The 13,778-nt window shown below is 39.9% G+C and overlaps 2 protein-coding genes across 2 annotated transcripts; both read right to left on the reverse strand.

Moving 5' to 3' along the window:
- Nucleotides 1–2,760: 2,760 nt before the first annotated feature.
- LOC138340442 (uncharacterized) lies at nucleotides 2,761–4,452 on the reverse strand. Its single transcript, XM_069292167.1, has one exon. The coding sequence runs from the start codon at nucleotides 4,450–4,452 to the stop codon at nucleotides 2,761–2,763; it is 1,692 nt and encodes a 563-aa protein (XP_069148268.1).
- A 2,166-nt stretch (nucleotides 4,453–6,618) lies between these two features.
- Nucleotides 6,619–8,802, reverse strand: LOC138340443 (uncharacterized). The gene has a single exon (XM_069292168.1). The coding sequence runs from the start codon at nucleotides 8,800–8,802 to the stop codon at nucleotides 6,619–6,621; it is 2,184 nt and encodes a 727-aa protein (XP_069148269.1).
- Nucleotides 8,803–13,778: the final 4,976 nt, after the last annotated feature.

The following is a 13,778-nucleotide window of genomic DNA, read 5'->3' on the forward strand; positions in this document are numbered from 1 at the left end:
GTATCTGTTTGAGACATAGTGCAAGCCTTGATAGTCTTTAACTTCTTGAAGGATTGAAACCCATCTCTAAGGATAAACGTCAAACTCCAATAGATTGGATACTGTAAAGATATAATAATATAGACGAAAATATCTAGTTATAAGGAGAGTCTAAACGTCATTTTAAGGCGGACGAGCCTAAGTGTCGTTTTAAGGAGGGCAGCCTAAATATCTTATAAAGCGAACAAAATATCTTATAAAGCGGACGAACATAAATGTCCTATGAGGCGGACAAGCCTAAATGTCCCTTTAAGGTGGACGGCCTAAATGTCCTATAAGATGGACAAACCTAAATGGCATTTTAAGACGGACGAGACTAAATGTCCTATTGTAAGGCGGACGAGCCTAGATGTCGTATTGTAAGGCGGACGAGCCTATATGTCACATTGTAAGGCGGACGAGCCTAGATGTCGCATTGTAAGGCGGACGAGCCTAGCTGAAGACATAGAAAGCCACAGTGGCCAGTTGAATCCGAAGATATCTTCATGGTAGCCTGAATGATAGATGAGTAGTGAAACGATAGTGCGAGTAGCCAAGAATTTGTCGGAGCCTTTGTTTGTAAGCGAGGAAATAGCCGTTCAGAAAGCATCTTTGTCTGTAATCAACATAACTGTAACTTGTAGTAGAGTAATTAGAGCAGAAAAAGCGGTAAATGTAAACATGATGCAATTTCCCATATTAACCATGAATGCTTGCCTTGACCATGCAAAATGACGTCTTAGGCTATGATGTCTAGGGCCATGATATGCAGGGTGTATCCTCAGGTCATGAAAATGTTGTTTGTAGTCCATGAAAATGACGCCTTTAGACTATGACACCTTCGGATTATGATAGATAGAAATTAAACCCTTAGGCCATGATATGATGTCCGCAGGCCATGAGGATGATGCCTTTAGACTATGATACCTTAGGGACATGGTAAGCATAAAATAAGTCCTCAGGCCATGACATGAAGTCCGCAGGCCATGAAAGATGACGCCTTTGGAGGATGACGCCTTTGGAATATAAATAATGAGTAAAGAGAGCGTATCTATTTTTGACATCTGTTGATACTTATGACTTGATTTGATTCGGGCACATGTAAACTTCGAGCACGATGCAATCATGAGGTTATGCAAACTTCGGGCACAATGCAGTCTCGGGCACAATGCGATGATGCATTTCTTCGGGCACATGCAATATCGAGCACATGCAATGATGTATTTCTTCGGGCACATGCAATATCTAGCACAATGCAATGATGCACTTCTTCGGGAATAATGTAATATCGGGCACATGCAGTATCGAGCATATGTAATAGTGCATTTCTTCGGGCACATAAAATATCGAGCGCATGCAATAATGCAATTCCTCGAGCATAAGTCAATATTGGGCACATGCAGTATCAAGCATATGTAATGGTGCATTTCTTCGGGCACATAAAATATCGAGCGCATGCAATAATGCAATTCCTCGAGCATAAGTCAATATTGGGCATATGCGATGATGTATTTCCTCGGGCACATGAAATATCGAGCACATGCGATGATGCATTTCTTCGGGCACATAAAATATCGAGCGCATGCAATAATGCAATTCTTCGAGCATAAGTCAATATTGGGCATATGCGATGATGTATTTCCTCGGGCACATGAAATATCGAGCACATGCAATGATGCATTTCGGCATTCTCGGGCATAATATAATGATGTAGTTCTATGAGCATAGTGTGATATCAGGCGTAGGTGCAAAATGATGCAATATCGGGCACAATGTAATTTGTCAGCACAGCAGTTGCTTGAGAGCATACAATAGCTTGGCGTTCGCCTTATTGGAATGATCGAGTGTCATATGTCGGGATCAAATGTGGTGATGTTGATTGTTGCGATTGCCTTTGTATACGTACCTGTATTTTCTACATTCAAAGAAAAATAGTTAGTTTTAAAGGGGGGAGGTTGATCTGTATCCATGATTTAGCGATGCGTGCTCCTTTGGCTTGCCATCCACACCTCTTCGAGCGTCTGTTTTTTTTCATAAAAAAAGGGAAAGGAAAGAGAAAAAATAATAATAATAAAATAAAAAATAAAAAATTTTGAAAGATTTTGAAATTATCATTTAATAAAAGCTAATGTCAAATCTTTGACCATGGCATAGGTTGAAACTTTATAACGTCTGACTCAAGAATGGAGCTATCATTTAATCTTCGTTGTAAGTTGACTGCTTGTTGAGAAGAAACTTTTGGTGAAATTTTGAGTTTACTCAAAATTTCTGCCCCAGTATGAAGATGTGCCAGGAGAAATCTTGATGGAATTTTTGAGATCCTCTCAAAAATTATGCCCCAGTTAACAATAGAAAAGGGGGAAATGAAAGTTTTATTTATAATAAGAGCGAACCCCATAGGAGCGCCTACGTATCCCCTCTTAAACGGGAATCAGGTCTGACGTAGTTCCAAGCATGAATAAATCTCTAGATGTAATACTTTTTCACAGAATCTGAATTGATAGGTTTTGGCCAATCTTCTCCATCCATTTCTGCAAGTATGAGGGCTCCGCCTGTCAGTACTCGAGAGACTATGTACGGACCTTGCCAATTTGGTGAAAATTTACCCTTTGCCTCGTCTTGATTTGGAAAAATCCGCTTCAAAACCAGTTGCCCAGGTGAGAAATGTCTGGGTTTAACCTTCTTGTTGAAATCTCTTGCCATTCTATTCTGATAGAGCTGACCATGTCAAATGGCGTTAATTCATCTTCCATCTATTAATGCCAAATTCTCTGCCCGACCTTGTATCCAATCAGCATCACTCAACTTTGCTTCTTGGATGATCCTTAGGGAAGGTATCTCAACTTCGGCGGGTATCACAGCTTCAGTGCCGTATACTAAGAAGTAAGGTGTGGCCCCTGTGGAAGTTCTGATTGTGGTACGATACCCCAGCAATGCGAAAGGTAGCTTTTCCTGCCAGTGTTTGTGATTATCGATCATCTTGCGCAATATCCTTTTGATGTTTTTGTTTGCCGCCTCAACAACCCCATTCATCTGTGGCCTATATGCTGTAGAGTTTCGATGACTGATCTTGAACTTCTCACACATTAATCTCATCAGGTCACTATTTAGGTTGGTGCCGTTGTCGGTGATGATTGACTCAGGAATTCCAAACCTACAAATAATGTTGTTTTTGACAAAGTCATCCACAACTTTCTTTGTCACTGATTTATGGGAGGTGGCCTCAACCCACTTGGTGAAATAGTCAATTGCGACAAGAATGAATCTGTGCCCGTTGGATGCTGTTGGCTCGATTGGACCAATGACATCCATACCCCATGCTGCGAACGGCCAAGGTGAACTAGTGACATGGAGTTCGTTGGGAGGTACTCGAATCATATCTGCATGAGTCTGACATTGATGGCATTTTTGGACGTAGCGAATGCAGTCTGTCTCCATAGTTAGCCAATAATATCCTGATTTCAGAATCTTCTTTGCTAATGTAAAACCATTCATGTGAGGGCCACAGGTGCCTGCATGTATCTCTTCGACCAGCCTGCGAGCCTCTCTTGCTTCGACGCATCTTAGCAGTCCCAAATCGGGAGTTCTCCTATAGAGGATTTCCCCACTTAAGAAGAATTGGGTTGTTAACCTTCGAATTGTACGCTTTTGTAGACTTGTTGCATCTTTTGTGTATTCACCACTCTTCAAATATCTTCTAATGTCATCGTACCAGGGCTTTCCATCAGGCTCTTCCTCAACATGGAAACAATAAGCTGGTTGTTCATGTATACAAATGTGAATAGAATCGATGTAATTGTGATCACGGTTTCGAATCATAGAAGACAGAGTGGCTAAGGCATCTGCAAATTCATTTTGGACCCTTGGTACATGTCTAAATTCTGTTTTGACAAACCTTTTACATAGCCTGTGCACGCACTCCAAATATGGTAACAACTTTCGATTTTTTGTTGCCCAATCACCTCGAATCTGATGGATCAATAGGTCTGAATCCCCTATTATTAGCATTTCCTGGACATCCAAGTCGATCGCCCGTCGGAGACCTAGTATGCAGGCTTCGTATTCGGCCATATTATTTGAGCAAAGGAATCTGAGTTTTGCTGATACTGGATAATGTTGCCCGGTGGGTGAGATCAAAACAGCCCCGATGCCGCATCCATTCAGATTTTTAGCTCCATCAAAGAACATTCTCCATCCATCATATTGTTCAGAAATGTCCTCTCCCACAAAAGCCACCTCTTCATCTGGGAAGTAGGTCTTCAGCGGTCTGTAATCATTGTCCACGGGATTCTCTGCCATATGGTCTGCTAATGCCTGTGCTTTCACTGCTTTTTGCGTGACATACACTATGTCAAACTCGCTCAACAGTATCTGCCATTTTGCCAGTTTACCTGTGGGCATAGGCTTTTGAAAGATATACTTCAAAGGATCCATCCTTGAAATCAGATAAGTAGTATGCGATGAGAGGTAATGTCGTAACTTTTGGGCAACCCATGTTAGAGCACAACAGGTACGCTCTAATAGAGAGTATCGGGCTTCGCACGATGTGAACTTCTTGCTCATATAGTAATTTCTTGCTCCTTCCTCCCTGTTTCATCGTGTTGTCCCAAGATGCAACTGAAAGCATTATCCAATACTGAAATATACAAAAGTAATGGTCTACCTGACTCTGGTGGCACCAATACAGGAGGATTGGATAGATAGTCTTTGATCTTGTCAAATGCCTGTTGACATTCACTTGTCCCTTTCACTGCAGCATCCTTTTTTAACAGCTTGAAGATAGGTTCACAGATGACAGTAGACTGAGCAATGAAACGACTGATGTAGTTAAGTCACCCTAAGAAACTCATTACCTCCTTCTTGCTCTTTGGTGGGGGAAGATCATGAATGGCTTTGATCTTTGACGGGTCCAATTCTATACCTCGACGACTGACAATGAAACCTAAAAGCTTTCCAGCGGGCACACCAAAGACACATTTTGCCGGATTCAGTTTCAGATTGTACTTGCGTAGCCTGGCAAAGAATTTCCGTAAATCCTCCAAATGATTTAAACATTCCTTTGATTTGATGATGACATCATCCACATAAACTTCAATTTCCTTATGGATCATGTCATGAAACAGAGTAGTCATCGCTCTCATGTACGTAGCCCCAACGTTCTTTAATCCAAAAGGCATCACTTTGTCGTTATAGACGCCCCACGGCGTGATGAAGGCGGTTTTCTCAGCGTCGTCTTTGTGCATCTCAATTTGATGATAGCCGGCAAAGCAATCTACTAATGATTGAGTTTCATGCTTAGCACAATTGTCAATCAGTATGTGTATGTTTGGTAATGGAAAGTTATCTTTAGGGCTAGCTTTATTGAGATCTCGGTAATCCACGCAAACTCTGACCTTGCCGTCTTTCTTGGGCACTGGAACGACATTTGCAAGCCAAGTTGGGTATTCTGTCACTTGGAGTATCCCAGCATCTAATTGCTTTGATACTTCTTCTTTGATTTTCAAACTCATCTCGGGCTTGTATTTTCTCAGCTTCTGTTTTACCGGAGGACATGCTGGATCAGTGGGCAGTCGATGGGCTACGATTGAAGTACTTAGCCCTGTCATGTCTGCGTAGGACCACGCAAAAATATCCTTATTCTCTATGAGAAACTCGGTGTACTCTTTCTTGTCTTCTTTTGTCATATGGATGCTTACTCGGGTTTCTTGTATCACCTCTGCATTTCCCAAATTCACCACTTCTGTCTCTACCAAATTTGGATTAGGTTTTTCCTCAAATTCCTCAACCCTTTTGATTAACTCCTCGGGAACCTCATTGTCTTTGACTTCTTCTAAGTCATTAATGTTAAGTTGAGCAGTCTCATTGTATGCCACAGTCTCAGATTTGACATTTTTATAATGAATTTTGCTGGCGAGAAGAAAAAAAATAGCAAAAAATTAAATACAAGACAAAAAAATGGGGAAAAGAACTTTATTGATAAAGATTTGAAAATTTCATAAGTCCTCATTCGAAAGCAATACAGGGGACGGGAATTAAAACGTTTATTAAAAACTCTTTTATTTGAATTAAAACTTGATAGAAAAACATCTTCCAAGGCTACCCAGATGCTCGACGAGGTCTGGATGGAGTCGAGGTCAAGTTGCTGACGCTGATCTTTGCCTCCTTGCTTCCACTAGGGCCCCCTTTCTCCTCCTCGTTGATCACGACGTTGCAAACTTTCCCCTCTTCTTTGGTTAGCGATAACCCCTTCAAGTCGTCTGAGATCTCATCAATACTGCCTCCCATGAAACCTAATGATCGAAATGATTGATACAATGGCGGTATGGGTTTCTTCAATGGATAGTAGTACCCATTTCTAGGTGGTCGCCAATCGAGCCATTCTTCGGTGGTGTACTTATACCCCAAACCAAAAGTGGTGGAATGTCGAAGAGGCTGTATAGGTTCGACTATCCCTTGTAATTCAGCCCCCAAACCTTTCCCAAGCTCGAAACCGAACCAGGCCATCATATCTATGATTTTTTGGCTGAACCAAGGTTGCAACTCAATATTACCAACAAGCTCCACTGTATGGTACATTTCTCCATCCATATTCTCTCTTCCTTAAGTTGTGTATACAAGATGCCCCTTTTCCCCATGGACTACAACCTCTTCGTAATCCCATTCAAACTTCAGGCATTGGTGCAGAGTAGATGGAACCGCTCCAGCCATATGAATCCATGGACGACCCAACAATAAGTTGTACGATGAAGGGATGTCCGAAATTTGGAAAGCTATGGGGAAAGTGACAGGACCAATGAGCATGTCCAAGGTTATCTCCCCAATAGTGCCTCTCTGAGAGCCGTCAAATGCCCTCACATTCATCTTCCATGTCTGAATTTTTGCACTATCCACACCCAGCCTTGTCAGTGTGCTCAGAGGGCAAATGTTTAAACCTGAACCTGCATCAACTAATGCTTTGTTTATCACCTTATCTTGATACTTAACCGAAATGTACAAAGCTTTATTGTGAGTTGTTCCTTCGATTGGCAGCTCATCTTTGTGAAAAGATATTTTGTAAGCCTCAAAGACATGCCCCACCATTTGGGATACCTCTCCATGAGTGATGTTAGATGGGACATAAGCTTCACCAAGGATCTTCAGAAAGGCATCTCGATGAGTTTCGAAAGATTGCAGTAACTCTTGAATTGATATTTGGGAAGGGGTTTTACTCAGCTGCTCAATGACAGAGTATTCTTTAGCTTTAACCTTTTTCCAAATACTTTGATCCTCAAGCTCTACAACTGGTGCTTTAGATTTGCTAGAGCTTCCCTGAACCAAATTTTTAGAAGTGTAAATTCTTCCAGATCTGGTGACCCCTGTTGCAACATCTGTCTCTTCCACATTTGTTTCTCTTTTGTTGTAATCCCAAGGTACATCATGTGTGTCGCATTGTATTGGGGAGGATGCCTTATAGACAGCGAATGGTGGTCTGGGTGCAGCAACTTCTACTTCAAATGGGGCGAGTCCTTGCACTATTAGTGGTGCTTGGGAAGTGGTAGACATGGCTTCTCCTGTTTCGACGGCCCAGATAGATACTTCCCAATCCCAGACATAACCAGCTTCCACCATTTTGACTTGATGGTTAGGGAGAGGATTATTCGAGACATTCGGTGTAGGATTCTTCAGTTGGATGGTTTCTGTATCAATCAACATTTGAACCTTAGCCTTAAAGGCCCTGCAAACTTCGGTGGTGTGTACCTTCATCCTAGAATGGTAGGCGCAGACCTTGTTAGGGTCGTACCATTTCGCGCGAACATCCACAGGTAATGCTGAAATTGGAGAGACATACCCAGCCTGTTTCAGTCTCTCATAAAGTTGTGCTATGGGTTCAGCCAAAGGGGTATAGGTTTTTGTAGGTCTTCTTTCATAGGAAGGTCTGTTTCGGTAATTTGGTGTTTGAGTGGGTGGTGGAGTTTGGAAGTGTGTTGGTTGAACATTATAGACAGGATATAAGGCATGCAAGTATTGAGGAGGAGCGTTTTGGTAATATATTGGCATGGGTTGGGGAGATATAGCGGGTGGAGCTGAAGGATGTTGAGGGTATGGGGATGGTGGTAGGTTCATTGTCTTGTGCCTCAAAGGGGTCCTAATTCCACGAGCCATCATTACAGAACCTATTTTCTTTGGACTCTCTGTCATTCCACCAGATTGCAGAGCCTTGTTGGTTGCTTGTAAAGCCTCCAAGTTGATGATGGTCCCATTCTTTATGCCTTCTTCAATTCTTTCGCCTAGTTTGATGATTTCAGCGAAACTCTTTTCAGCCACCAGCATCATTCGGTCATAGTATTGTGGTTCTTGGGCACAGATGAAATAGTCTTTCATTTGAGATTCTTCCATAGGGGGTCTGGCCCTAGCCGCCTCAGACCTCCATCTTATGGCATATTCTCTGAAGGATTCACTCGGTTTCTTCTTTAGGTTCTGAATGTAAGACCAATCAGGCGCATTTTCAATATTGAAACCAAACCTATTCATGAAGTCAGTTGCCATATCAACCCATTTTATCCATTTCTGCGAGTCTTGCTCAATGTACCATGATAGGGCTTCCCCAGTAAGACTCCTCATGAACAACTTCATGAGTATCCTCTCATCTCTCCCCACCCCTACAAGTTTGTCACAATACATTCGTAGGTGGGCTTTGGGATCTCCAATGCCATTGAACGTCTCAAACTTTGGAAGCTTGTATCCTTCGGGCAGTTCCACATCAGGATGCATGCACAGATCCTCATAGCCCAATCCTCCCAACATCTTGTTTCCTTCCACGTGTTGTACCCTATTGGTCAAGTTGTCTAATCTCTCTGTCAGGGTTTTTATTAGGATGTCTTTCTAATGGGACTCTGATTCATGGAGGTCATGAGTCAGAGGGGCAGTTTCAACGTATATGGGATTGGGATTGTTGTTCCCAAAAGTATATGGGATATTTGTGTTTGCGGTTGTTTCTGGGAAGGTTGGTTTGGTATGTTGGTAATAGTGGTGAAATGGAACTTGGGTATTTTGGGCGTGGGGTGGTGGAAAGGTATTTAGACGAATGGGTTCAGATGGGGATATATGGATTGGAGGATTGTTTGGCGTGGCTGTTTGGTTAGGAGGATTGTCTATGTTTTCTCCAAATTGTGTTCCAAGAGAGATAGACAACTTGGCCAAATCACGCATGCGAGCTACCTCTTCTTCCAATTGGGAAATCTTACGCTCAAGTCTTAGGACAAGATCATTTTGAAGTTGTCCTCCCTCAGAAGCTTCTACCCTTTCAGTGGTGCTGTTGTCGTCAACCATTTTACCTTTGTCTTTGGAGCTTGCTCTTTGAGAAGAAGGAGAAGGGGGGTCCCTTTTGATCGTGTATGTGCCAGGATGAAGGGCAGATCAACCTTAGGAAATGGGAAAACAATAGAATCAAAAGAAAAGAGTTAGGGGGTTAAGATAATATCACAATATCAACACGTTGTTTTGAAATAAACGCCCTAAATGCATGGAACCTCGTTGAGCCATAGGTAGGCCTAAGCGACACATAAGTGATGCATAATAATTAATTCAAGCCTTATTTGCCCATTTGGAGTTTAGAGTTAGACAATAAGACAACTTTCGATTATTGAAATAATTTTTATTTATCACATCAATCTAAAGATAACTAAAAGGCTAGGGATAACATGTGGGAAATAAGAAAAAAAATAAAAAAACTTTAATTATGCTGCTCTCCAATGTTAGGCACAATCTGCTTCCTCATTTCTGGGGTTATGTCATAATCGGTGTTGAAAAGGTTGCGAGCCCATCTTCTCTGTTTTTCTTCGCCAAAACCAGGACGACATCCTTCACTCAAATCTCTATGCTCTGCATCCTCTAAAAGCCATACATAATATTCAGGTGTGCAGAAGGGTCGGTGCTCTGGAACATCGATAGTTATCACATTCTTCCATCTTCGCAGTATAGTGTTCACTAGCGGTAATTCTTACCCAAAGTCATATCCATAGTGGCTCATGTGGGATCGCAGAGGTATCATTTGGATCTGTCCGAATTGTCGAAGGACTCGAAGTGGTGCGTATGGTTGCACACCATTCAAAGCGATAAACTCAATGAAGTAAAGTTCATTTCCTCTTATGATGGCACGTCGTGGCTTCAACCAATAATACTTCCATTGGATTTCAACGGCTGAGCGCTCCTTTAGGTATGTGAACCAGTCCTCTGTTCCCACAGGGGAGATAAAATGTTTCATCCTTAGGGGATGGTTGATAAATTTGTTCCCCATAGTCCCTCTAACAATGTCTACTTTATTAGCTCTTTGGTAGAAATGTTCAACGGCCAAAAGTTGCAGCAGAAAGTTGCACCCCTCAAAGTATCTTTTGCCTTTGGTGCATGCAGTCAAAGCTCTTAGAATTTCTGCAAGTATCATGGGGACCAAGGTTTTCCCACCTAGAGCCAACATACGAACCACATAACATAAGCCGGTGTGGATCTTTCCTCCTTCTCTAGGAAAAACCAATGAGCCTAATAGGGCGACAGCGAATGCATTAAGACGATACCTTTCCCATTTTGCAGAAGAACAAGCAAATTCTCTATGAAAGTTTTGATGACCTTCCTCATCCCCAAAGCGTGAATATAAGAACTCTAAAGAAATCCAACCTTCTTTCAGACAAAGTAGATTTGGATTATGACACATGCCCATTTGCTTCAGAAAAGATCTTGGACTTGGCTTGTGTGGAACAATCATTTCCAACTCTTTGTATGCGAGACCCATGAATCCTCCAACTTCTTCGATTGTTGGGGTTAACTCGAAATCCTTGAATTTGAAGACTAACCTCTCAGTGTCCCAGAATTTCAACAATGCCTTGATTAAGTGACGATCTGACTCTACGGAGATCAAAGCTGTGAGGCCGCCTAACAGTTCATTTGCTTCTAACTCTCGATTTTTTGAATATCTTTCCACCAATTCTTCAATATGGGATTGACTTTGACGACCATTTGCGTGTTGGGAAAGTGAGGGTGAGCCATGACTCTGCAAACAAAGTAACAAACGACTTCTAAACTCCATTTTGACAATGTTGGCTTGATTTAATTATTGTGATCACGTTGACACATAAATATGCAATTTGTCTAAGGGTGTTGGGGCCCTTTAGACGAGAGGGTGGCTACTAATTACATGGATTGACACCAAGGGTCAAACCTCCTAGGGCTTATGCAGCATGTATGACTTAATCAGGACTTCTAAGAGTTGGCTTGACACGGACTTGAAAGGATTCTATGTGAGAGGCTCGTGGCTTCGCGGTAGTAAAACTATCCACTACGTCCACGCATATGCCGACTCTCTATAATGGGTATTTGTATAAGATTGGAGTAGTTGTGAGAGGTGCTAAGGCACAAAATCACGAGAACAAAATAAAAAAAGAGGAAGAGGGTACCAATTGGGGAAAGTATGAGCGAGATGTCAATTATCAAAGCAGTAAACATTTAGCATTTAAATTGGAAACAATAAATAAATAAGCATAAATAAAGGAAAGTAAACATATAAAGATATGAAAACTACGCAAATAAAGAAAGATGATACGAGACTAAACATGTAAACAAATAAGGGGAAAGGGAAGAGGTGACACATGATAATAAACAATTAAGGAAAAGGGAAAGGGAGGAACATGTAGAGGAGACAATAAATAAGGCAACAAAATAAGCTAAACATGGTAAGCACCTAACAAATAATGAAATGAATAAAATAAACCCCACATAAATAAGTAATTAACACGTAATGGTAAGAACCTAATATCCCCAGCGGAGTAGCCATTTTGTCGCGCCCCATTTTCGCAGAAAATGGGTTTTGTGCACGACCTAACAACTCTTTTGGGATTTTGAGTTTGGAGTCGCCACCTAACGAATTAAGGCGCGTTAGGGCACCTATCTAACCTAACTAAGTCTAACTAAGGTCAACGAGCCAGACAATTAGGGTAAGGGTTCAAATTACCTCGAGGGGAAGGTGTTAGGCATCCCTCGAGGTCCACAAGTGTGGGTCTCGGCCGTATCTCATGCAATCTATGTGGGGGTTACAAGTAGCAATCAAGGTCACTTCATTATTATTCATTAATATGCTTGCTAAGTGATAACAAGTATAAAACAATTAAGGCTATTTTATTAAATTAAACATGCGAGACTAGAAGACACCAATAATAAACAACCAAGTTTATTTATATTTTTTTTATTTATTTAACATACGAGGCTATGTTATAGACAAAATTGGCAAATATTAAGAAATTAATATGTGCAAAAGTAAAGTTTTGAAAATTGAGTAAGTTTTGAATATGAATTTTTATTTTTGAAAAAAATGTTTGTTTCTTTATAGGGATGATGCCACGATATTGTTGATCGCGCTCCTCAACCATAGAAACAATTTTGATTTGAGGTCGGTCTAAAAAATAGTTTATGTTTTTGAAAAACTGATTTAAAAGATTTAGTTCACACGTAGGCACATAAACATTTACACATAAATGCACATAATTCTTTTTGAAATTCATGGGTAGGTGGTACTTCCGAGGATGTGTCGGGTTTAAAAATTTGAACTAGACCTCATAATTCCTTTGACTTTCCCACTAACGATAGGTTAGGATATAGTACTTATAATTTACTTTCAAAATAAACAATGTCAAAATCAATCCAAAGTTTAAAAGGAAGATTGAATAATGACTTTTTAAGAAAATTATGTTACAAGGTTTTGATATGAAATATTTTTAAAGCCAAGTTAAATGCATGAAATGATTCTAAAAAAATATTGCATCATGAATGCGGAAAACAAATGGGATTACTAGTTAAATAATATTAACTAATTTTATGGGAGGGCTCAAATATGCACAAACAAATTTTATTTTTTATAGACATGCTGAGAGTTTATTTACAACCCTATAGACATGATTTCTAGGTGATAAAAAAACAGAGTAACATATATATGCATGATTTTGTAAATGATGTGAACAATTTAATACATAGGCATTGTTCTACGTGATAAGACAAATGAAAATTTATAACATATTTTAACATCTAACAACCTATTATATTATTAGGACTTGATTTTAATATTTAAAAAAATTAATGGAATCTAGTTATTATTTTTTTAGAGTTATTAACGAAAGCGTCAAGCAAATTGAAAATTGATTAGATTATAACATCTACAAATATTAAATCTAGGCGATTAAAGACAAACCTATAGGCATGATTTCTAAAAATTTATAATGAACAACTAGGCATATAAATCCCCCTCCCCTAGACGACCCCCCCAAATAAATTTATATATATGATCTTTTAGGGTTACAATTGTTACAACATTCGAATAAATAAAATAGAAAAAAAATGAAATATATATATATATATATATATATATATATATATATATATATATATACACATTCAAATAAACAAATAAATCTTTCTTCAATCAAGCTTCAACTTGAACTTCAAGTTTGAAACCTGTCAAAGTAATCAAATAACTACACAAGTAATCACACTTATTAGTCGAGGTGAGACGATATGCAATTATTTAATGAGGAATTCTACATAAAAAAACAGACAATAGCTTACACAAATATGTGAATGTGAAGATAGTGTAGATGTTAGGAATACTAACCAGTTAAGCAAAACAAATTGATTCACCTTTTACTCGAACGATGTAGCAAAATAGCGATGAACACTTGAATATTTATCGGAATATTAATGTGTCATTAAAGTAGCAAGAGAGCAATGAGAAAAGAGAGAGT

Source organism: Solanum lycopersicum, chromosome 12 (genome assembly GCF_036512215.1).
Source record: "Solanum lycopersicum chromosome 12, SLM_r2.1".
Lineage (NCBI taxonomy): Eukaryota > Viridiplantae > Streptophyta > Magnoliopsida > Solanales > Solanaceae > Solanum > Solanum lycopersicum.

Bases quoted from the DNA above. Each gene is read 5' to 3' on its own strand.
- LOC138340443 (XM_069292168.1), bottom strand. From the start codon at position 8,802: ATGTTGGGAGGATTGGGCTATGAGGATCTGTGCATGCATCCTGATGTG.
- LOC138340442 (XM_069292167.1), bottom strand. From the start codon at position 4,452: ATGGATCCTTTGAAGTATATCTTTCAAAAGCCTATGCCCACAGGTAAA.